Genomic DNA, 25,967 nt, shown 5'->3' with positions numbered 1-25,967 from the left:
AGGGTTCAATTCCAGATACTGCAAGACCCTCCCAAATAATACAAGGAGTGTCCTCTATCCCTAGCAATTCACTGAAAGTAGCCCCTGAGCACTGCCAAGCATGGTACCCCAATAAAACAAAAACAAAATATATACACTAGTAGTTGGTGGCTAAGTAATAACATCAGGGGAAGCAACAGTACAGTAGGGGATTAAGCCAGAAGAGGGCCAGTGGAGAAGTGAGGACAGTGTGAGGCAGAGAGGGGTAGTGGCCCAGGTCCAGAAAGAAATGAGGTGCTAGAGGATGAAGGTGCTGAGCTATGGATAGAATCTGTTTGCCTGGTGCCTCTAATTTATAGAGGAAAAAAGACCAGGGAAAGCCAACACTTTCTAAGTTTCCACTGTTCTGGGCACCAGTGATGCTGAAATAAAAAGAGTTCAACTCTGCCTAGAAGAGCCTAAGATGCTAGAAGAACAAAGAGCCAAAGCACAACTTGAAAAAGGTTATGATAACATGTTTCTACAGTGAAAACAGGGCTAAATTTTGCCTTGAGAAATCCAAAAGAAGGTCTTTGCTGTGAATCCTCAAAGATGTGCAGGAGTTGGCGAAGAATGAGAAGTAGAGAGAAGATTGCACAAAGGCAAGCAGGATGGAACAGCTGGGACTGTTTTGCTTCTTTGGCCCTAGGAACAGAGCTTGTGACTCACAGCAGAAAACCAATATATTACAGGTCCACACATAACATCCTTTATGGTCAACTTATTTTGTTAGAACAGTGATGAGGAGAAATATTTGATTCCTGGCCAGGGCAGTCATCTGTGGGATCTACAAATTCTGTCAAAAGCCAACAACTGGTTCTCAGCAACCCAACCACACAACCCTTTTGTCAGCGAGTGTGGGTGCAGGCGTGGGTCATGGCTTGAGAGGGTAGGGCATCCTACCCACCCTGGAATAGGCCCCAGTCACCCATAACCATGAACTGGATCCAGTGGGTTTGAAAGTAAACAAATCTAAATAATTGCTTAATATAAAACATGCTGTGGCTTTTATTTACACATTTGGTGATATTTTGTGACCAAACATTTTATTTTTATCTTTTTATTGTTTGTTTTTGGGCCACACCCAGTGGGGTTCTGGGTTTACTACTGGCTCTATGCTCAGAACTTACTCCTGGCAGGCTCAGGGGACCATATGGAATGCTGGGGATCCAACTCAGGTGAGCCACAGCCATATGCAAGGCAAATGCCCTACCCACTATGCTACCACTCTGGGCCCCTTTATTTTTATCTTTAATATATTTTTTCCTTTTTCCCTTGATGTGGCCCATGCTCAGCAGTGATCAGAGGCTACTCCCATCTTGTTGCTTAGTTGGTCCTCTTGGCCATGCTTAGGGGGAACCAAATGATGCAGAAAATCAAATCCAGGTCTCCGGTATGCAACACACTTGCTCCAACCCTTCCAGCTAGTTCCTTAGCCCCAGTTCTTTTTTTTGGGGGGGTGCTAATGGATTACCCTTGCCCAAGAGTGATCTCTCAAAGTGGTTGGGGGAACCATATGTGGTGCTGAGAATAAAAACAAAATTGATTGCATGTATCTATTCCCCCTATTCCCCTTTCCCCTGCGTTTTTACTGAGCCACCATGATTTACAATACTATTAATGATTCTTTAATGCAGACATTATCCCAACACCACAACTACCACCTGATTGCCTGCTTTGAAAAATCTGTACCAGGGTCATATAAACAGTGTTGGGTTGGGCTGCGGGCATACAGTGCTGGGGATTAAACTCACGGCCTTTCCATACTGTTTTAGCACTTAAACTATTTTCCTAGACCAGGTTATCTAATACTTTAAAAAGCTTGAGGATTGGGCCAGAGATATAGCACGAAGGTAAGGTGTTTGCTTTTCATGCAGAAGGATGGTGGTTTGAATCCCAGCATTCCATATGGTCCCCCGAGCCTGACAGGAGCGATTTCTGAGCATAGAGCCAAAAGTAACCCCTGAGCACTGCTGGGTGTGACCCAAAAACCAAACCAAAACAAAACAAAATGAAAAAAGCTTGAGGATCAAGCTTTGATTTTTGAAAATTATGGCCTTGATGTATGATTTTATTATTACTGTTTATTATTGGGATGGCTCCATTAATATAAATGAAACAAAACTTCTTTCCTAAAAAAATAAATAAGAAGCTTGAAGAGTGCAAAGGAGTTTGCTCAAAGGACTAGAGAACATACTTCAGATGCAGGAAGACTACATTCAATACTCAGAACCATATGATCCCCTGCAGACCACTGGGATTGACCCCAGCAAATTGCCAGAATGCACTCCCAAGCAGGAGTGAGACAATGGTAGACAATCTTTCAGGTCTCAAAAGTGATGGCTCTGTAGCTCCAGAGAAGATAATTTGTCTCTCACAATGTCATGAGACAATTAATTTGTTGCTGTGACAGGGAGGGCAAGGATTACAGAATCCAAGAGAGAAGGAAAAGAAAGAGACTATTTTTCAGAAACAGGCCAGGGCAGAAAAGCAGTTGGCTGACCTGAGTTTACTAATCCTGGAGTCTGTTTCAGCAGGCACACTTGTCCACTGGGGTGGAGTTTGGGATTTGGCTTTTGGAACAGGCACCAGCTAGACAGGTGCAGCCAGTACCCAGCCCACAATCTGAATAGCAAACCTTAAGAGAACAAGAAAGTCTCTATGGCACAGCAGGACAGGGAAATGGGGTATACTTTGGTAATACCAACTTCCTGCAGAATTAACTGTGCTCACCTGTACTTTTTTCATAAGCAACTTACCAGCTGCAGAAGTAAGGAACTAGAAGTGAAAGTAAAAGTCAGGGAGAGACCCTGAGCCTCAAGAACTCATTGAATTCCGAATTCCAAAGACTGAAGTTTATTGCGACACAAACATAGATTTGTATCTGGCTTATATTTTGATGTAAAGTCCCAGGGTCCAGCTATTTCCCCCAGGAGAAGGCTTTTTCTCCTGTGGGGTGAACCCTTGAATCTGGAATCCAGGTTTACTGGTCTCAAGGTTTTCTCCTGAGACCCATCCTAGAAGGAATGTTGTGACAGGCGATGCTCAGGCATTTTATTCGACTTTGGCCTTGTTACACGTTTTGCTGAATGCTGACAGTGAAGCATGCTGGCCGACAACAGACTGGCTGGCTTGACAGCCTGGCCCCATCAATGTCTGAGGTGCAGTTGAGTAGGGGCTGCATCAGCAGGATGTGCCTGGCAGGGGAGCTGCTCCTTTTCAGGTATAAGCACTTGAGTGACTGAAGTGCTACTCATAGTCTTACAGCCTTATTCTCTCTCTTCTCCCCTCCCTCAAGGGGCTTCCAGCCTCAGGGACTGAGAGAGTCTACGCTCCTCCCTCAAAACTCCTGAGCGCTGCCAGGTATGACTCAAAAACCAAAAACCTTTTTTTTGGGGGGGGGAGGTTTGGGTCACACCTGGCAGCGCTTAGGGGTTACTTCCCGCTCTATGCTCAGAAATTGCTCCTGGCAGGCTCGGGGACCATATGGGATGCCGGAATTCGAACCACTGTCCTTCTGCATGTAAGGCAAACACCCTACCTCCATGCTATCTCTCCGCCCCCCACAAAACCAAAATCAAAACAAAACAAAACAAAAAAAACTGGAGAAGGGCCGAGTGCAGAGCTAGGATTGTCCCTGAGCACTACCAAACCAAATAAAAAGAAAATTCTGGTGAATGCATTTTACACTGAGAAAAATCAGCAACTGTGCGTACAGGGAGTACAAAAGTAATCCCCTTATCTAGAGTTGTGCTGGTTTTGGGAACATACCCAGCGGCAGTGCTCAGGGCTTACTCCAGACTCTATGCATGGAGATGACTCCTAGTGGATTTGGGGATCATATGGGGTGCAGAGAGGAACCTAGCTCAAGTTGGCCACAACCAGGGCAAGCACCTTACCGTCCTTCTGCATGCAAGGCAAATGCCTTATCTCCATGCTATCTCTCTGGCCCCACCCAGCACAATCTTAATGCATGACAGTTTCATCTTTTGCTTTCCTCCATATACCCTACACCCACCATCTCCTTACCTAAGGGAAGCTGGCCAGACACAGCTTTTGATGGCCTGCCAAGTAGTCTGGCTTGCACTCTTTTCTGTAGGTCCCTAGAGGCTCACAGTATAAGAAAGTAGGTAGATCAGCTGGGAATCAGATCATAGGCAACATCTGCTTCAGTTTATATGTACCAAAGGAGTTTTCCTATGCAGGGAGTTTCCCAAGGAGGCAGTGAAGGAACTGAGACTGACTTAGTTCTTGGAGGAAAAGATATAAGGCACACTGCTGGCAAAATCCCTGAAGAGTTACTGTAGGCCAATGTTACCTCTAAAATTAGATATAAGACCCAAGAATTTCTACAAATAAATAGCCTGGATGACAATTAGGTTAAAAAAAAAAGTCAATAAGAAGCTAAAATAATCAGAGGCCAGAGAGATAGTACAAGAAATAAAGCATTTGCCTTGCACACAGCCGAACCAAATCTATCCCAGCACTGCATCAGGCCCCCAGAGAACCTGCAGCAGTGATCTTGAGCACAGAGTTAGGAGTAAGCCCTAAGCACTACTGCCTAGTATTGCTCCAACCCTCTCCTCCCTGCCCTCCCCAAATACTCAACTAAACAATCAAACTACTGTTTGATGTAAAGACACTGAGCACAAGGGCAGTAATTTAACTGACATGGAAGTCCAATGACTTCGACATCTTAGACTAGTATATCTAATTGCTTGATAGAGCATAGATCAGACACTTTGGGACCACACATAATGTGGTCTTGGGTTTTCATACTTATTTTTTTCTACCATATGATTTGACTTTCACAGATAAGTGTACTTGCCAGTTTTGGCAAGAAGAAATTAATTCTATGAGATACTGCAGAAATAAGCATGTTCATTCCCATTCCATGAACGTTCAAGTTCCCACTGTCATGAATACAGGACCTAAGAGAGGTTTGAGAGAGGTGATTAAAATGGCTAAAATGATTAAAAATGGCTTTTAACTAGATTAAAAAGTCTAGTCAGGGGACCAGAGCAATAGCACAGGGGTAGGGTATTTGCCTTGCATGTGGCAGACCTGTGTTCAATACCCAGCATCCTATATAGTCCTCTGAGCCTGCAAGGAGTAATATCTGAATGCAGAGCCAGGAGTAGTCCCTGAGTGCTGCCTCCATCTATTCCCCCCCACCCCCACCCAAAGAGTCAAGTTTGCCCTATAATACTGATTTGCCTGGGCCTTTACCTAATATTATTTCTGTTCACATTCCCTGTGTAGAGTAGGAGTCAAATGAATTTTTTCTCTTTTCTTGGCTGGTGATGCTTAGGGGTTACTCCTAGCTTTGTGCTCAGAAATTACTCCTGGTAGGCTTGGGGGACCATATGGGATGCCGGGAATTGAACCCAGGTCGTCTGCATGCAAGACAAACATCCTATTGCTCTGCCCCTCCCCCACAACTAATTTCCTTGCATAAAGATTTAGGAGGATATTGATATGCTCTACAATATTAGTTTTGAGGGGAACATATTTTGGGGGGGGGTCACACCCGGCAGCATTCATGGGTTACTCCTGGCTCTATGCTCAGATATCGCTCCTGGCAGGCTTGGGGGACCATATGGGATGCCGGGATTCGAACCACTGACCTGCATGCAAGTCAAACGCTTTACCTCCATGCTATCTCTCCGGCCCCGAGGGGAACATATTTTTATTGAACTGTATTTTAGAATTAATGGTGGTGTCTTGACACCACTCTTTTTTTTTTTTTTTTGTTTTTGTTTTTGGGTCACACCCAGCAGTGCTCAGGGGTTCCTCCTAGCTCTATGCTCAGAAATCGCTCCTGGCAGGCTCGGGGGACCATATGGGATGCTGGGATTCGAACCACTGTCCTTCTGCATGCAAGGCAAATGCCCTACCGCTGTGCTATCTCTCCGGCCCCTTGACACCACTCTTGTTTTTTTTTTTGTTTTTTTTTTTTTTTGGTTTTTGGGCCACACCCGGCGGTGCTCAGGGGTTATTCCTGGCTGTCTGCTCAGAAACAGCTCCTGGCAGGCACGGGGGACCATATGGGACACCGGGATTCGAAACAACCGCCTTTGGTCCTGGATCTGCTGCTTGCAAGGCAAACGCCGCTGTGCTATCTCTCCGGGCCCGCCTTGACACCACTCTTAATAATTACTGGATATAATTCTGATACAACTGAATAAGAATTGGCTATAATGGGCCCGGAGAGATAGCACAGCGGTGTTTGCCTTGCAAGCTGCCAATCCAGGACCTAAGGTGGTTGGTTCAAATCCCGGTGTCCCATATGGTCCCCCGTGCCTGCCAGGAGGTATTTCTGAGCAGACAGCCAGGAGTAACCCCTGAGCACCGCCGGGTGTGGCCCCCCCCCAAAAAAAAAAAAAAAGAATTGGCTATAAAAAAAGACTTATAAAACCACCAAAAAAGGTCCTTAAGGACCAGGTCCTGCTACCAAGAGCTATACACATCAGAAAAGAGTCAGAAGTGATTCATGGTAGCTTGTCAGATGGGTGTTAGTTAGCATGTGGCTGAGCTAAGCAAAGACAGGATCTCTTGATTCAGATAAGATTTAGATTCATGTGTTCTCTCTCTTTCTCTCTAATTGTGCAATCTTGAGTAACTTAACTTTTGTGTGTTATTTGCCCTCTTTATGCAATGAGGTTCAGAACATACAATAATCCTGTTTATAAGGTTACTGCATGGATTTGATGAATTAACGTGTAAGAACTTTGTAAGCTATAAAGCAAAGCACTAAAGAAAATCAAATTATTACTTTTTCATTTTATTTTATTTTTCTTGGGAGGGTCATAGCAGCATGACTTTTCTGTAAAGGTAAAGTAGTTAAGATAAAAAGCTTTACTATGAATGGATCTGGGTAGAGTTGAAGCTATCTTGGTGAGAAATGAGTTCCTTGGAACTACAGGTAGTTTAAGACAACAGGGCTGCTCACTGTTCTAATGAAAATGCTCACTGTTGAAATTACACAACTAAAATTGGGAGAGAACATGTATATTCTCTTGGGAAGATGGCTATATTTCAATGAAACTTAATCAGAATAGATCATATACTCATAGAGAATGTATTACACTCAATGGAAGTTGTGAAGAAAATCTATTCAACATCATTACTACTAAATGATAACAAATAATAGTATCAATTAGGAAATTAATATAATATGAAACTTATGGTAAGATGCATTAAAAAAAGGCAATGGACTTATGCCAGAGACTTGCTTCTTATTAACTGTGGCATAAGCAAGTCACAATCTATAACTCTTCTTGTTCTTAAAAGAAGGACAGTAAAACCTACGCTACCTCCCTTATTTCAATGAGGCTTAGAAGAGATTATATCTCTGAAAGTGCTGTGAAAACAATAAAGTGCTTTGCACACTAGGGTCCATTATTATGATTGTTCTTAAAATAGCGTGGATTCAGAGTAGTCTTCTTGAAACTGAAGTCAAGTACTTGGAAGAGCTCGAAAGAAGACGGTGGTGTTGAATTAGAATTAGAAATTACTTTTAGCTTTTTCAGGACATGCATACTCTAACATGTTCTATTCATTGGCTATACTCTTGCTGATGGGAATGGGAATATCTTATTTTCCTTCAAACCTCCCTACTATGTAACCAGCTATCTTCTGTCCTCTCTTTATCATAAACTTTCTTTCTTTCTTTTTTATTTTTGGGCCACACCCAGTGATACTCAGGGGTTACTCCTAGCTATAGCTCAGAAATCGCTCCTGGGTTGGGGGACCGTATGGGACGCTGAGGGATCGAACTGTGGTTCGTCCTAGGTCAGCCGCATGCAAGGCAAACACCCTAACACTACACCACTGCTCCAGCCCTATCATAAACTTTCAACTTCATCTGAACAAAACTGTGTCCATCTACAAATGATCCTCCTTTCTCTCTAAGTCAGCATTGGGCCCCATCTTCTTCTTTCAGCAAAACCTCATCACATATCTGTGAAACTGGATGGTGTAGGACTTTGATCTAGGTCACTTCCCTACATCTCACTTATACACTTATACACTTTACTACTTGGTTTCTGGGCCCCAATTCTTAAATATTTTGCTTAGTTCCTAGTTCTGTGATCACCTGGAGTCTTCATGTCTCCTGTCATCATATGCCACTGTGAGAATCACCGGATAGATGAGAGTTGCCAGCCCCTCAAATACTTTCTGATGATATAATCTCTTGCTCCTTATAAATCTATGTTGTCTTTCCTATGCTGAATAGGAAAGGGCTTTTGTAACCAATAGGTGGATATAGAAATGACTGTCTTCTGAGGAAGTATTTTTTTAAATTATTTATTTTAACTTTTGGGGCCACAGCCAGCAGTACTTAGATTCTGAGTGATTGAGGATAACTCTTAGCAGGGCTTGGGGAACATATGGGGTGCTGTGGATTGAATCCAAGATAGCTGCATGTAAAATGTAAAAGCATGTAAAGCAAGTGCCCTCCCCACTGTACAATTAAACTGGCATGAGGTCTTTTTTTCTTTTCTTTTTTCTTTTTTTGGGGGGGCACACACCTGGTGATGCTCAGGGGTTACTCCTTGGCTATGCGCTCAGAAATTGTTCCTGGCTTGGGGTACCATATGGGATGCCAGGGGCTCAAACTGAAGTCCATCCTAGGTCATGTGCAAGGCAAATGCCCTACTGCTGTGCCACCGCTCTGGCTTCAGGCCTTTATTTTTTTAAGTAGAGAACAAGATTCAATAATGTTGATATCTGTGGTTTTGATGTAAAGTTACTACACCTTCACCACCACCAAAGTGTCCAAAATCCACTACCAATGTCCTGATGTTATTTCTAGTCTGTCCCCCATAAGATACACACCTGACACACACCATGAGTAATCTCAGTTCTGTAATCCAATGCCAAGGATTTGTCATGGTTCTTTATTGCCTGTCCCTTTATTTTGTTTCTGTAAGTTCAATAGCTAAATGTCAATATCCAATAAGTGAGGTCCTTTCAGATCTTAAGAGACACTACAGTTTCCTTCTCGTTAGCACTCACTTGGATGGAGGAACTGAGGTTTCCTGCCAACAGTCAGGTGAATGCTGAAAACAGCTATTTTAGAAGTAGAATTTTCAATTCCAAGAAGGCTTTGATATGAGTACAACTCCATGAAATGACGTAGTTTCAATCTCAAGAGACAATGACAATACATAGCTAATTCTCACAAATTTCTGACTCCCAGGAACTATTGAGATAACAAATGTTCATTTGTTGTAAGCCCACTATATTAAAGATAATTCATAATGTAGTAAGCGATAACTAACACCTTAATACTTAGAAAGGAGCCACTAAAATAACTTCATATGTACATACAGTACTTGTATTAATTGATACTCTAATGTAAAAATAAGCACTTTATTAAAATTAAAATTAAAATATTAAATATTAAAATATTGTTTAAATATAGGCCCTTTATTTTTTAAAGACTTGAAAACACCTTTGGCTGGGCTATTCACCAACTATGAGATGAACTAGCTCTAAATCTTGTTTTGTTGACTTGTATAATAAGGAAAATGTAGACCCACCTTATACTTCTGATGTTCTGTGTGCAATAAAATATTGTTAAAAATAAACTTTCTTATAAATGCATCACCTGAGTACACATGAAAGGGCTTGTTGGATAAACCTCAAATTTTTACTTTTCCCAACTCATCAAAATGTTGGATACTTTTTTTCCCTAATATTCTCTGAGTCTGATAGGCTTCTAAGTAGCTTGATTTTAATATTTACAGAAGCTTAATCTCAGGAGCAAGTGTATATAATGGTGAAATACTGTGCTCTTATGTTACTTTAAAAAGTAAGAACTGGGCCCGGAGAGATAGCACAGCGGTGTTTGCCTTGCAAGCAGCCGATCCAGGACCAAAGGTGGTTGGTTCGAATCCCGGTGTCCCATATGGCTACCCCGTGCCTGCCAGGAGCTATTTCTGAGCACATAGCCAGGAGTAACCCCTGAGCATCATGAGGTATGGCCCAAAAACCAAAAACCAAAAAAAAAAAAGTAAGAACAAAATTGGGGCCGGAGAGATAGCATGGAGGTAAGGCGTTTGCCTTGCATGCAGAAGGACAGTGGTTCAAATCCCAGCATTCCATATGGTCCCCCGAGCCTGCCAATAGTGATTTCTGAGTGTAGAGCCAGGAGTAACCCCTGAGCACTGCTGGGTATGACCACCCCCCCAAAAAAAAAAAAAAACAACAAATGGGACTAAGAGTACAGATGTTTAGGTGCTTGTCTTGCATATGGTCAATCCATATCTTCAGCACCACATTCTAGAATCATCTAGAATGATCCTGAACATACAGTCACGATTAGAATTTGAGCACCATGAGATCTAAAGATTCCAAACACCCTTTGAAAAAAAATTTCAGAACAAATAATTGTCACAAACCTGTCAAACAGCCATTGAGTCATGATAAAATGAAGGAGCTTTAAAGAGCCAGCATGCACTGTGAGGATAAATGGCACTTACATATGTTTTTGCAGAGTAATAGAAACAAATATAAGCAGCCCATCTAAGGAGATTTTCAATATTGGAACTAAACCCAAGGGAGTATCTGATCCAACCCTGCCCATGTAATTAGAGTGCAGGGGGGTGATTAAGACCAAAAAAGAGGATTAACTTAAATAAGGTCTCGGACCCATTGGACTGGAGCTATATACTGTATAATTTTTTTATTATGAGAATAAAGATGCAAAGAAAGAGGACAAGGTAAAGTTACAGTGGGAAGACAATCACTCATAAACAGAATTCTCAGAAGAAATCCCCTTGCTGACACCTTAATTTTGAACATTCAGCCAAAGAACATTAAGAAAAATGTTATATACTGTATAAAAATTATATACTGTATAACTTTTCTTTTGTTTCTGGGTCACATTCAGTGGCACTCGGGTTACTTCTGGCTCTGTGCTCAGAAATAGTTCCTGGCAGGCTCAGGGGACTGTATGGGATGCTGTGAATCGAACCGGGGTCCATACTGGGTTGGTCGCATATGCAAGGCAAACACCCTACTGCTGTGCTATCACTCCAGCCCCATACTGTATGATTTGACTGCTTACGATATATACAGAATTTTCTATATGCATTTGACTATTTGTACTATATAAATATGAAGCATACAAAGACATTGGAAATAAGAAAAATAACACAATCCTGAGTCTGCTGGAGTGCCTGGGGGAATGAGACCCAAACAGTGAGCTGGAGATGTGATGAGTGCTAGTACTTCATGGAGCCATTTATTCAGATATGTGAGGGTATGTGAGGCTGTCACTAATGAAACTGGAAGAGGAAAAAGGTTACATTGAAAGAATGTCAAAAGGAGAAAGGGCAGAGGTGAGAGAAGGCAACTTTAAGCCAAGGAAAGAGCATGAACAAAGACATATAAGCTGGTGCTCATGAACTTAAAAGAGATCTGAGAGGCCTGCTCTTCACACAATTAAAAAAATCCTTTATATATTATCCTAGAGAGATAACAAGTCAATTTCTGCTGGAGCATTTCCAGTGAGAGAGAACCTTACAAGCCAGAAAAGGTTTAGCTCTAACCTTTTCAGTTAGAATTGTACTGTATCCCGGGGGTCTGTCAGATTCTATCTTTTCATTATCTGTCCTGAAGTAATAGACCTAGGAATATTTGGTCTCTGACTTCCTCTCATGAGAAATAGAAAAATGTCATATGTTTAAGAACCTTTGACTTTAGATCTGGGAGGGGCCTCAGATATAATTTAGCCCAATACTTTTCAAATTTCTTTGTATGAATCTCTTTGAAACTGCAATAGAAAAAGCTAGAGTGCCTCTGTTTACAAACTTACCTCTGGTCATGACTCATAAAATTCTGTCTGTAGTTTTAGGGCATTCATGGAGTCCCCATAATCTCTTGTTCATGGGGACAGGAGATGATATAGGAGTTGAGGTAATTGCCTTGCATTCTGACCCTGGTGCTGACCCTGGATGGCATCCCTTGCACTGAATATGTTTATTTTAACACTACTGGGGCAGGGTGTGAGTGTTGCTCTTGAGCAAAGAGCCTGGAATAGCGCCTTAATACCACAATTAAAAAAAAAACACTATTCATTTTAACAATATGAGACTAAAGCTTAGAGAAGCAGAATTGCATAAAGATGAATCATGGAAGCAATTCTCTGCATATTGGGGGCCACAGTATAGGCATATGAGGCAGAGCTGAAAATCAGCCTTGAGAAGTGAAGATGATGGCAAGAGATCAGGAAAGCAGGCTTTAAAGGGAATATGAATATTCCCTGAAAAATAACTATAATCATAATGAACCAGTGTATAGGAGACAGCTGGGAGAGTGGGAATGGCAGGAGCCCTGTTGTAAACGATATAAAAATTGGTTTGTGGAAAAGGATTTAGACTTTTGCTTTCTCCTTTGCTTTCAAGAAGTAGCTCAAGAGCCAAAGGTAGAAAAGAACTGCCAGATGGGACAGAACAATGTCTTGCAGAAGGAACTTCACAGGTCAGGATGTGAGATGAGTTAAGAAGTTATTGATAAAGAAGTAATTTAAACTTTAAATTGTTTTATTTTTGGGGGGTGCACATCTGGCAATGCTCAGATGTTACTCCTGGCTCTGAACTCAGGAACACTCCAGTCAGTGCTCAGAGAACCATACGAGATGCTGGAAATTGAATGTGCAAGACAAGCACTCAACTTGCTATACAATGGCTCTGTTCCTGAAGCAATTTAAACCTTAAAAACAGACAAAAATTGTGATGTAATTTTATGTAGTAAATTTTTTTCTTTATTTTTCTGCAGCCATCCCAGGGGTGGGGGGAGAGAGAGAGAGAGAGAGAAAGAGAGAGAGAGAGAGAGTGAGAGAGAGAGAGAGAGAGAGAGAGAGAGAGAGAGAGAGAGAGAGAGAGAGAGAGAGAGAGAGGAAAGGACACACACACACAGAGATATCTGCCCTAGAGGCAAGCAAAGAGGAGGGTGAGAGGGAAATTGGGGACATTGGTAGTGAGAAACATGCACTGTTGAAGGAATTGTATGACTGAAATTCAGTCATAAACAACTCTGTAACTGTATCTCATGGTCAGTCAATTTATTTATAAAAAACAAATTGACTCAATTTTAAGAAATCATTTTAAATACTAAATGAATTAAATCTTTTTTTTCTCCAGTCTGTATTTCTTTTCTTTTCTTTCTTTGGTTTTTGGGTTACATCTGGCAGTGCTCAGGGTTTACTCCTGGCTCTATGCTCAGAAATCACTCCTGGCAGGCTCAGAGGACCATATGGGATGCCGGGATTCGAACCACAGAACTTCTGTATGCAAGGCAAACGCCTTACCTCCATGCCATCTCTCCGGCCCCTGTATTTCTTTTTTAAGAAAAGCTAACACCCACACCTTTACTATATATTTTTTAATCTTATCCTTTAAGGAAAAAAAAACAACTTACTGAACTTAAAAACAAATTACTGTAGTAGAATGCCTGTCTCGAAAACAGGCAGGGGATGGGAAGGGGAGAGGGGGTAATGTTGCACTGGTGAAGGGGGGTGCTCTGGTTATGACTGTAACCCAAATATGATCATGTTACTTAAATAAAAAATATATTTAAAAAAAAAGAAAAGCTAATACCAAAAAAGTTTAATCAACTACAGAAATAATGTTTATTATAGTACATGATATTAATGAGCCAAGATATACCATGTTATTAACCAATTCTATATTTCTCTTGAATATGATCTAAGTTACCATGATTACAGTAAGAATTTGAATTTTAAAGAGAAGACAGTAATTGAGAACAAGTAAAGGGTCTTTTTTGTTTGTTTGTTTGTTTTTGGGTCACACCCAGCACTGCTGTCTCTGTGTTCAGAAATTGCTCCTGGCAGGCTCAGGGGACTATATGGGATGCTGGAATTAGAAACATCATTCGTCCTGGGTTGCCTGCATGCAAGACAAATGTCCTACTTCTGTGATATCTCTCTGGCTCCAGGGGTCTTATAATTTTTAGTTTGGGAAATTTCAGATAGTCATAGGGAGCTCCCATTTAAAAGGGTTTTTAAAGATTTATTTCAGAATCTAAGAACAAAAAGAATCTATCTTTCATAATAATTCAACTAATTAGGTGCCTCCCAGCACAGGTAACAGGGGAAGGGGGAGACCATAGGACAGGGCCAAACCTTGGAGAGAGGGGACCCAACCCCACGCCACAGGTGACAAAAGAGGGCTGAGACCCGAGGGCAGGAACAAACCCTCTTGTGGTCACTGTCATTCCCCCTCTCCACCCCCACCCCTGGACTCTCCAGAACAGTGAGCCTGTATACTGAACAGGTCTAGGCAGACCAGACCTAACACATACTTCCCTCAGATAATCCACAGCCAAAAAAATCCAAAAGGAAAACAATGAAGTAGCTTGTAATACCTCTGCCATACTTTGACAAGTTCACTCAACTTGGAAAAATAAAGTTAAAATAGAATATACCTCTAATCACTTCTAATAAAGTAAGTTCAGGAGGCCACTTTATCAAACAAACCGAAACTTCAACACTCTAAGCCACCAAATGCAAAGAAATATGGGTAAACTAAGGAAGACACTAGCAGCCGGGGATATATAGAGAAATCCTACCAAGTTTCCAAGTCCACCAAAATGCATGAGCCTTATAGATGAGAACCTAAAAGCAGCAATGAATGCCATAGCAATAGAAATCAAGGAATCACTAGCCAGCAAGATTAAGAAATTCATAGTAGGGCCCGGAGAGATAGCACAGCGGCGTTTGCCTTGCAAGCAGCCGATCCAGGACCAAAGGTGGTTGGATCGAATCCTGGTGTCCCATATGGTCCCCCATGCCTGCCAGGAGCTATTTCTGAGCAGACAGCCAGGAGTAACCCCTGAGCACCGCCAGGTGTGGCCCAAAAACCAAAAAAAAAAAAAAAAAAAGAAAGAAATTCATAGTAAAAAAAAAAAAGAAATCAATAGATGAACATATCAACCAAATCAAAGAAGAACTTTTACAGAAGATGAGAGAATCCATACAAATGGAATTAAGAGAAATAAAGAACATCTTAGCAAGCTATAATAGCAGGGGCCGGTGAGGTGGCACTGGAGGTAAGATGTCTTTTGCAAGTGCTAGCCAAGGAAGGACCGCGGTTTGATCCCCCGGCGTCCCATATAGTCCCCCCAAGCCAGGGGCAATTTCTGAGCACTTAGCCAGGAGTAACCCCTGAGCATCAAACAGGTGTGGCTGAAAAACAACAACAACAAAAAAGCCATAATAGCAGAATTACACAGTTGGAAAATCGCATAGAAGAACTTGAAGAAAAACTACAAACCAAAAATGACAAAGAAGCCAATAAGGAAATAACAGGTAAAGCATTGGAAGAAAATGTTAGGTATTTAATGAACAAAGACAAAAGAATTGTAGGAATACCAAAAGGGGAGGAAATAGGGAACAGGGAAGAACAAGGAGTGAGGGAAATAATAGCAGAAAATTTTCCCACCCTCTGGAAAGAGGTATCAGTACAAATCCAAGAGGTGAAAAGAGTCCCTAATAATATAGACCCTAATAAACCAATACCAAGACATACAGTAATTCAACTCATTAGCCAGAGAGATAGCATAGTGGTAGGGTGTTTGCCTTGCACGCAGCCATCCTGGACAAATGGTGGTTCGAATCCTGGCATCCATATGGTTTCCTGAGCCTGCCAGGAGCAACCTGAGAGCCTCCAGGTATAATCCAAAAACAAACAAACAAACAAACAAGAAATTCAACTCATTAGGATAACAACTAAAAGGGATGTGTTTTGGACTAAATGTGCCCTAAATATTTGTGTCATTTCAAACTCTCTGGAATAAGTGTAACAAGCATCACATTATTTATAATTTTCTCTTCAGACCTTTGGAAAGACAGAGTCCCTGTCTTCCCATAACCCCTGTATTGAGCCTATTGTGGTATCTCTGGCTGGACAATTCGATGCTTCATCCCTAGTTTTGTACTGACTAAACAGATGGGTGGCTAAACTCTTAGTCCCAGCCTATGGGGAGCATCCAGGTAAAGAGAAGAGGAGGCTGAGAGCATTCTGTGCAAAGCTTGGTTTCCAAAGAACTATATAGTGCTAAGAAACAAACTGGTCTAATTTGTCCATTGAACAGATGAAAAAATTGGGAGTTTAGAAATGCTGTGCTCGGGCCTGGAGAGATAGCACAGCGTGGGTTGCCTTGCAAGCAGCCAATCCAGGACCAAAGGTGGTTGGTTGGAATCCCGGTGTCCCATATGGTCCCCTGTGCCTGCCAGGAGCTATTTCTGAGCAGACAGCCAGGAGTAACCCCTGAGCACCGCTGGGTGTGACCCAAAAACCAAAAACCAAAAAAAAATGCTGTGCTCAATTCAATGCCAGAATCTATAGGAGAATGAACTTGAACACAGGGCCTTTCTATTCTACTGCAATCCTTCTGAAGGAGGCTAGAAAAAGAGGCATGTGGTGGTGTTAAATGATACTGGATTCTTTAACCAAAATGAAGAATCAATAGTCGCATTAAGAGAAGAGTGGAAGGGGCTTGGGAGATGGTGCAAAGAACAAGAGTGCATGCTTGTATACAGGAACCCTAGGCTCAATTCCCTGGCATCTCAGGGGCCTCAAATACTACTGGAAATGAGGACCTAGCACTGCAGGCTACAGTGTGGCACTCAAAAAGCAAAAACAAAGGATGACTCCAGAAAGAGGGTTGGAGAGAGAAGACAGTAGAAAAGGTGCTTGCCTTGTTGGTGGCTACCTCCTGGATTTAATCTCAGGCACCTTGAGCTCCATGAGGCATGACCCCTGAAAAGAGAGCCAGGAGCAAGCCCTGAGCATTGATAGGTATAGTCCTGAAACAAACAAACACACAAAACAAGACCAAAAAAAAAACACCAGAGAACAGTGTAAGATAATATTTCCCAGTATGACACCTGCTCTCATAGCTTCCAAGTAAGAAAATGATGTATTCCTTTCAACCTTATTGACCACATAGGTATTATGAACCCTTCAAGTGTTTGAAAATATTTAACATTTCACAAAATGGCCTTTTCTGTTTTTTTTAATGACTATTTATTTATTCATTTTGGTTTTTGGGTCACACCCAACGACGCTCAGGGGTTACTCCTGGCTCTGCACTCAGAAGTCACTCCTGGCAGACTCAGGGGGACCATATGGGATGCTGGGATTCAAACTGGGGTCCATCCTGTATTGGCTGCGTGCAAAGCAAATGCCTTACTGCTGTGCTATCGCTCCAGACACCTTTTACGACTATTTAAAAATCTTATTTGTTATATTTAAGCTTCTCCCTTATAGACAAGATATAAAAGAATTCAGGAGTGGGAAGGATTCATTATTTGGAAATATTCAAGTACAGCCAGAATGTGATCTCCCAAGGATCTGCTTGTTGCTGTACGTCAGAGGTACAGTACTTGTCTTGCATGTTTGAGGCCCTGGGTTTGATCCTTGGTAGGGTAAAGGAAACATATCAGTGACCTACATCTTTGTGTATATCTTTATGTATGTTTGGCTATTACATAGCCAGGTAAACTTCATGTATGCTTGGATATGAATACCAAATTGGGGCAATATTCTCTTACTATTTAAAATCACCAGCAAAGATGTCAAAGGAAAAGACAAACCAAAGAATAAAAAAGTGATTTCCAATTTTTGATACCTGTGGACAGGCTCTGCTCTGCAGACCAGTATTTGAAAACCACTACTCAGCCTGAAAGAGTACAGTAGATAGGATACTTGCTTTAACAGGGCTGTCCCAGGTTCAATCTCCAATACCTAATAAAGACCCTTAGCATTGCCAGGAATGATTCCTAAGAGTAAAGTCAGGAGTAAGACCTGAGCACTGCCTTAAGGGGTCCCAGAACCAAAAAAAAAAAAAGTAAACTGCATGAAAATATATCATCTATGGTAAAAATAATCACAAAATATAATGGGCATATTTTGCACATTATATATATTTTAAAAAGCATGTATTCCTTGATACTTTGCTTTGGGTCACTGCCCACTCCAGAGGCTTTGTCAAAGATTTTGTATGTACAGTAAGAACAACTTTTTGGGACTGGAGTGGTGGCGCAGAGCGGTAAGATGATTGCCTTGCTGGCATTAGCCTAGTATGGCTGCAGTTCGATCCCCCGGCCAGGAGCGATTTTTGGTCCCCCAAGCCAGGAGCAATTTCTGAGCGCATAGCCAGGGGTAACCCCTGAGTGTCACTGGGTGTAGCCCCCAAAACAAAAAACAAAACAAAACAAAAAGAACAACTTCTCAAACTGGTTACTTAATTAATACAAGGAACAGAGAAGGAAGAGTAAGATATTTCTATAACTTGGTTGCTTAAGTATAATCAAAATTAGACAAAATTTGGGGCCAGTGAGGTGGCACTAGAGGTAAGATGTCTGCCTTGCAAGCGCTAGCCAAGGGAGGACCGCGGTTCGATCCCCCAGCATCCCATATGGTCCCCCCAAGCCAGGGGCAATCAATTTCTGAGCGCTTAGCCAGGAGTAACCCCTGAGCATCAAACGGGTGTGGCTGAAAAACCAAAAAAAAAAAAAAATCAGACAAAATTAGACAAAAGCCTAGAGAGAAATACCCAAAGTCAATAGAGATGAGGGCTGATGAGTGCAGTTAGAGAAATAATTACACTAACAACTATCATGCCAATGGTAGTAAGTGAGAAAAATAGAATGTCTGTCTCAAAGACAGGGAGGGGCTGGGGGAGAAGGGAGTTGGGGGGCATTGGTAGTGGGAAGGTTGCACTGGTGAAGTGGGGAGGAGTTCCTTTTTATGATTGAAACCCAACTACAAACTTGTTTGTGACCATGTTGCTTAAATAAATATATTATTAAAAAAAAAAGGCTAGAGAGATAGTACATGGCTAAAAGGTATTTCATGTGGTTTGAATCCTGTATCATAAATTGGGATTAAGCCCTGAATACTTCTGGGTGAAAACCCAAAATAAAACAAAATAAAACAATAACAACAAAACCCCCCAACATTACAAAAACATACACAAACCACATTTAGATGATTATAGTGCAAGTTGCTAGAGCGTGAGGTAAGTTTCTTTGGAAAGACAGGAAACGCAAAAAGAGCAGATATGTTTTTGTAGCTGGCTGCAGGTACCACCCTAGCCTACCTGCCATGGAGCAATGGGGCAGGGCATGCCTGGGTAGGAACATGAGAAAAGAGCATCAAGTAGAGACAAGACCAGACCTGCCTTCATCCATCATGGCAGTCTCAGTCCCCCAATGGGCAAAAGGGACATGGGAATAAAAATCAAAGTGCTCACTGACTCCTCTGGTGGAAGCCCACCACATAGGCCCCATCGCCTCACTTTGACTTTTGAGATCTAAGCTATCTGAAGCCAACTTACTTGGCAGCGGCATCTTTGCGTAGCTGTTCATGCTTCATGAGGAGGTTCTTTCGGTCTCGGAAAGCTTTGCGGACCTTGTAGCCTTTGTAGACAGCTTGGATCTTGAAGGCAGCGATGTCCTGGATAGCTGCGATGGACAGGGCCCCGTGCTCCAACATGAACTGGATCACTTCATGGCGCTCACCAAGCAAGGCATAATCCAGGGGAGTGTACCTGAAGCCAAAGAGTATATTTTATGTTGTTATGTTATGCTATGTTATGTTATGTTATGTTATGTTAGTTATGTTATGTTATGTTGTTATGTCATTATATTAAATTACATTATAGTTATATTATTATAGTATATTATACTTTATTTATTTGGCAACATTCCAGTTATTCTCTTACTCTTAGCTTTGTGCTCAGGCTCAGATCACTCCTGATAGTTCCCGTGGGACTATAAGGGGTGCTGGGGCATTGAATGTACCAACTCTACTATGTATATGGCCACATGAAGATTTTTTGTTTGTTTTGGGATGGCCACACCTGACAGCACTCAGGGGTTACTCTTTGCTTTATGCTCAGAAATCGCTTCTGGAAGGCTCAAGGGACCATATGGGATGCTGGAGATCAAAACAGGTCTGTCCCTGTTTAGCCAAGGCATGGCTAAACTGGCAATTTTAGGCAGTAAAAGAAAACTTCATCTTAAGATGTTGAATTTATTTTTATTTATTTATTTATTTATTTATTTATTTATTTATGTATGTATGTATTTATTTATTTATTTGGTTTTTGAGTCACACCCGGCAGCACTCAGGGGTTGCTCCTGGCTCTGTGCTCAGAAATCACTCCTGGCAGGCACAGGGGACCATGTGGGATGCCGGGATTCTAACCACTGTTCATCCTTGACTGGCTACTTGCAAGGCAAATGCCCTACCCCTGTGCTATCTCTCCAGCTCCAAGATGTTGAATATTTTTAGACAAGGTTATACGCTTTTTTTCTTTTTCTGAGGAGTATAAAATCAGGGCAATGCTGGTGTCAGGTGCTTTGTGCATTGCAATTCCCAAATTTTGCTCCTTGGCTCACTCTATCTGATTTTATACTTCCCCATATACCAAACAATTCTTTGTTCCTGTCTGAGGAAATATTACTACAGTAATATTTGGTGAGATTCGTGCTTTTTCAATCCATTAGTTCTAGTGAGTAATTCTGATTAAATAAAAATGCACATTTTGGGGTCAGAGAAATAGCACAGCAGGTAGGGCATTTGCTTTTCATGATGCTGACATGGATTTGATCCCTGGCATCCCATAAAATCCATCCCTTACCCTGCCAGGAGCAATTTCTGAGTGCAGAGCCAGGAGTAACCCTCGAGCATTGCCAGGTGTGACCCAAAATACAAAAACAAAAAAACAAAACCACATTGCTAAATAAGCAATTTATAAAAAAAAATAAACAAGCAATTTACTATATGATATGCCTAGCCCCAAACTTTCCACTTATTTTGCCTATTGCCTCCTTTTCATAAAAAGAAATTAGTCAGTGCTATCTCTGGGAATCCATCTTTAATCAACAGAAAGTGTCCCCCAGTTGTACCCCTGGCTACTTATGCCACTGCTGCTATTACCGTTAGTATTATAGGACAGTGATTATTACATACATTGGACCACAGCCTGTGATATCACATCCACTTGCCATAAACATTATCTCCATAGAACACAACTAGTATTCATCACTACTTAGTGACTAGTGCTGATCTGATTCCTCTCTAGGAGACTAATCCAATTCAAACAGATGAGAGGAGGAACTAATTAGCTGATCTATGAGGTGGAAAAATGATGATTATGTAAATGCATGAGGCATATCATATCAGCCAATGATTACATAAAAGAAGTGCTGTCTCTTAAATATGCACCTAACAGGGCCCGGAGAGATAGCACAGCGGTGTTTGCCTTGCAAGCAGCCGATCCAGGACCAAAGGTGGTTGGTTCAAATCCCGGTGTCCCATATGGTCCCCGTGCCTGCCAGGAGCTATTTCTGAGCAGACAGCCAGGAGTAACCCCTGAGCACTGCTGGGTGAGGCCCAAAAACAAAAACAAAAACAAGCAAAATATGCACCTAACAGTCACAGTAAAATACAATAGGAGAGATGTTCAGTATTAGCAAAGTATGGTTTTGTATCCACAATAAGGAAACAGAAAAAATCCTATAAGATCAAAATTAAAAAACTCCATTTGGGCATAGCTATGCCACTCAGTTGGCCACTACTTTTCAAGGGCCAGAAGGCTACAGTAGAGGTGCTTACATAAAATTTAAAGCATTGTTTATAAGTAGGTAGCATAGTGGACGAGGAGGAAAAGAGGAGGCATTGATGATGGAAATGTTGACTGGTGAAGGGGGATGTCCTTTTATATAACTAAAACACAACTACAAACATATTTGTAATCATGGTGCTTAAATAAAGATATTAATTTAAAAAATAAACATTATGTATGAGAAAAATAAAAGTAGATAGCATTCCTTAAATTAAGAAAAGCATTTTTTAAATAAATCTTTATTTAAGCACCATGATTACAAGCATGTTTGTAGTTGGGTTTCGGTTATAAACAGAATACCCCCCCCCTTCGCCAGAGCAACATTCCCACCACCAGTGCCTCCCCTTCTCCCCTACCGCTGCCTGTATTTGCAACAGGCATTCTACTTCTCTCATTCTTTAACATTGTCATGCTAGTTGTTAGTGTAGTTATTTCCCTAACAGCGTTCATCACACTTTGTGGTGAGCTTCAAATTGTGAGCCAGTCCTTCTGGCCCTTCAAGCCCTTAACTCTATTGTCTCTGGACCTTATTATAGTAATATCTTTAATTTTTCTTAAAAACCAGAGATGAGTGAGACTATTCTGTGTCTATCTCTCTCCCTCTGACTAATTTCACTCAACATAATAGATGTCCTTCAACAGATGAATGGCTAAAGAAACTGTGGTACAAATGCACAATGGATTATTATGCAGCCATCAGGAGAAATGAAGTCATGAAATTTTCCTATACGCAGATGTACATGGAATCTATTAAGAAAAATAATTTAAAAATATTTTCATTACATATTTAAAATGCCTTTCAAGACTCTTTCCTTGAGAGAAAAAATTTATGAATAAAAAGACATGACATATATTTTGTGTTTTTCTCTGACAGCTATAATTCTTACTAAATGTTGTCTTATACAGTGATGATTCTAACCACTTTTTATCTTCTCTTTTTGAGCTGTTTAACAAGGAATTTTGGTGGAAGAGTCCCCCAGTTTAATGCTTATGATTGAACCATGTCATGGGAATTATTGGAATTGTTCTTATGGCCCCCATATGCGCCAATAACACCACGTGGCATTGCTTCTTATTTGCATAGGCACATTAAAATGGGAAAATACTATACATACAAATAAGATCCTATCTAATAGCGATTGGAACACACAAATCTTGTAGTGCAAAGGGACCTTACACTCTGAACATTGACATAACGACCTGGCACAGACCTCAGAAGAAAGGGCATAATCCATTCTCCCCTGAACCAGGGAAGCCATCCACGAAACATCCAGGCTGGTCTATAACATCACCTGGAAGCAATCCTCTACCACGGAAGACCTACACTGCTCAGACTTCGACCTGCTCAAAAGAGACTTCCCTTAACATTGAGAAGACTTAACAACAACAACGACCTGCTTACAGGACAGGGCTCCCTGCGTTCCCTTTGATTGTGAGGTGAAAGGAGAGGACGCTCCACATCCTGACTTCAATGTAAGATATGCAGATTCCAGGATCTTTAATACAGAAACATGATACCAACAACAGAGACTGTGTGAAAAATAAAAGTGTGTTGGCACTACAGACAATGTCTTGGATTGGACGATCTAGCTTGCCTGGAGCCTAGACTTGGTCTTGTGCCAGGAAACTTCAGGGGTCTGGTCTCTTTGTACTTAGGCCAAGGTTATTTCTTTCCATGTCCCTCATATTTTGGTGGGCCTATGCAAACAACAATTGCCACTCTAACACCACTTTTACTGTGCTCCTTTGACTCTAATCCTTAAAAAGAACTCACTTAAAATTTGAGGTTAACTTAAGCTAATATGCATGTATATGGAAATGTAAGAAAATACTATGCCTGTAATGTTTAAGGAGTTACGTAAGTTTTATGGCTTTAGATTGCCTTGTGTACTGTTAAGAAATATTATAATGTGTTATAATCTGGGGACTTGAGGGACAAAGTAATTGTACATGGATTCTGTCTTATTTATCTTAATGTTCTTTGGCTGAAATTTCAAAGTTAAGATATCAGCAAGGGGACTTCTGAGAATTATGTTATGGGTGATTGTCCTTCCACTGTAACTTTACCTTGTCCTCTTTCTTTGCACCCTTGTTCTCATAATAAATAAATAAATTAAAAAAAAAGACATGACATAATAATAAAGCTAGATTTGACTTTACAAGTCATTGAGTTTACCACTTCACTCAACAAATGAATAAAAAATACCCAGGTTAAAACCAAGTAACTTTAAAGTTATGTAACTAGTTACCTATAGAATCTAGACAGAAATTGTGTCCATGACTTATTATTCAATAATCCTCCCAAGTGTCTGTCATTTTTTTCCTTTTGGCTTTGGGGCCATACCCAACAGTGCTCAGGGCTGATTCCTAGCTCTGCACTCACAGACATTCTTGGAGGATTTGAGGGATCATAAGGGAAGCAAGGAATCAAACTTGGGTCAGTCATATGTAAGGCAAATGACCTACCCACAGTGCTAATGTTCCGGCCCATAATCTTTTTACTTTTGCTAACTTTTTGCTAATACTTTCCCTATTTCAAAGTGAAACCTACAATTCTTATTATTTTATCTCTCTGCATGTTATTATTCATTTATAAATTATATGAATACAACCATGATGACATTATTATACTAACAAAACTAATATAAATTCCTTAGTAGGAATGAATAGCTATACCATAGTAAAAATTCTCCAGATTGGGAGTACCAGGGGTAGGGAGTTTGCCTTGCAGATAGTCAACCCAAGATTAATCCTGGGCATCCATATGTTCCTCTTGAGTCACCAGGAGTGATTTCTGAGTGTAGAGCCCAGAAGTAAGCCCTGAGAACTTTTGGGTATGGCCCAGAAACAAAAACAAAAATCAAGATTTTTCTCAAACTGCATTTTTTTTTACAATTAGTTTATTCAAATAAAGAGTCTCAGTCAAACTTTGATTTAGGGATATATAATACAACTAACTAGCAAAACTTTTAAGATCTATATGTAGTATTTAGGCAAATGGCCATATTATGATTATTGCTAGTGAATCCCTGAATTCAATTTAGAAACATTCTACTGCCGTAACTGTCCTCAGTGTAGGAGTGTGGCCATCAGATAGTTATTGACTGAAGGTGAACAGAAGCTGGTAAAAATGATGTCTGTATAGAGTACATCAAATGGTTAGTGCAAGTGCATGAGAAGTAAAAATTAGCACTGCACTGATGGTAACCAGTCAAGAAACAATGTAGATAAAGACAAGAGACAAGCTACAATTGAACTTGCCATGCAGAAATGGTCTGACAAGGTGAGCAGATTGCCTAAATGAGAATGTCAATAAACATAGATGACAGTGCTAAGCTCTGACATTTGTACATCAAGATACACTGCGATGAAACAATAAAGAAGATTGGCACTGTCTCTTTTGATCTATAGATTGGCAAGTATAGTTGAAAGGATTTTTCCTTTGGTGCTTTGTTCTGTAATTATCATATGTTTACTCCAGGAGGCAGTAAATACTGAAATTCAAAACTTACCATGCAAATCAGAACTGCAAAAAGAAAACAGTTGTTTAATTGTTTCCTTAAAAATATCAGTCCGGCATAATAGTAAACTATTATGAAATAAATTCTTTACAGAAAGATATCATTACTAGAATTTTAGGGCTCTTACTCTTTTATTTTTCTCTCTCTTTTTCCCTCTTTTTAGGGTTTTATAGCTCTTATATCTGCTTACTGTCAAAATCTGAGCTTTGAGGATTCTCCTTGGCTTTCTAGCTTCACTCAAATACTTAAATCTTCAAATCTTTCTTGCAACCATCATTGGACTATTCTGGGGGGGGGATTACTTTATGTAATGAGTCCCAAAGTAAAATTTATTAGTCTGCTTTATTTAATTCTGCATGTGCCTTAAGAATTCCAGAAGTTGGGGCTGGAGTGGTGGCACAAGTGGTAGGGCATCTGCCTTGCATGCACTAACCTAAGATGGACTGCATTTCAATCCCCTGGCATCCCATATGGCCCCCTAAGTCAGGAGTAATTTCTGAGCACATAGCTAGGAGTAATCCCTAGGTGGAGCATCACCGGGTGTGATCCAAAACACAAAAAAACAGAAAATAATTCCAGAAGTTAATGCATTAATGAGCAGAGTGATGCTTTGGAAGCCTGAAAACGGGACAAATGCAACAGTTATTCATGAAAAATAATGTGAGCAAGACTGAGTAAGATGCCCATGATATTCAGGAGCTCTCTGCAAAGAGAGATGACAGATTATAAAAAATTATAATAGAAAGTCAAATGTGTTAA

The 25,967-nt window shown here is 40.9% G+C and overlaps 1 protein-coding gene across 1 annotated transcript in view; it reads right to left on the bottom strand.

Moving 5' to 3' along the window:
- INVS (inversin) overlaps nt 1-25,967 on the bottom strand; it is a 162,985-nt gene that overhangs the window by 21,914 nt on the left and 115,104 nt on the right. Inside the window, exon 12 of the mRNA XM_049770024.1 lies at nt 19,393-19,605. Coding sequence (XP_049625981.1) covers nt 19,393-19,605 — 213 coding nt within the window. The remainder of the gene's footprint in view (nt 1-19,392; nt 19,606-25,967) is intronic.

The sequence above is a fragment of the Suncus etruscus genome, chromosome 1 (genome assembly GCF_024139225.1).
Source record: "Suncus etruscus isolate mSunEtr1 chromosome 1, mSunEtr1.pri.cur, whole genome shotgun sequence".
NCBI lineage: Eukaryota > Metazoa > Chordata > Mammalia > Eulipotyphla > Soricidae > Suncus > Suncus etruscus.
The sequence above is the reverse complement of the archived record's forward strand: the minus strand, read 5'-3'. Positions and strand labels throughout refer to the sequence as shown.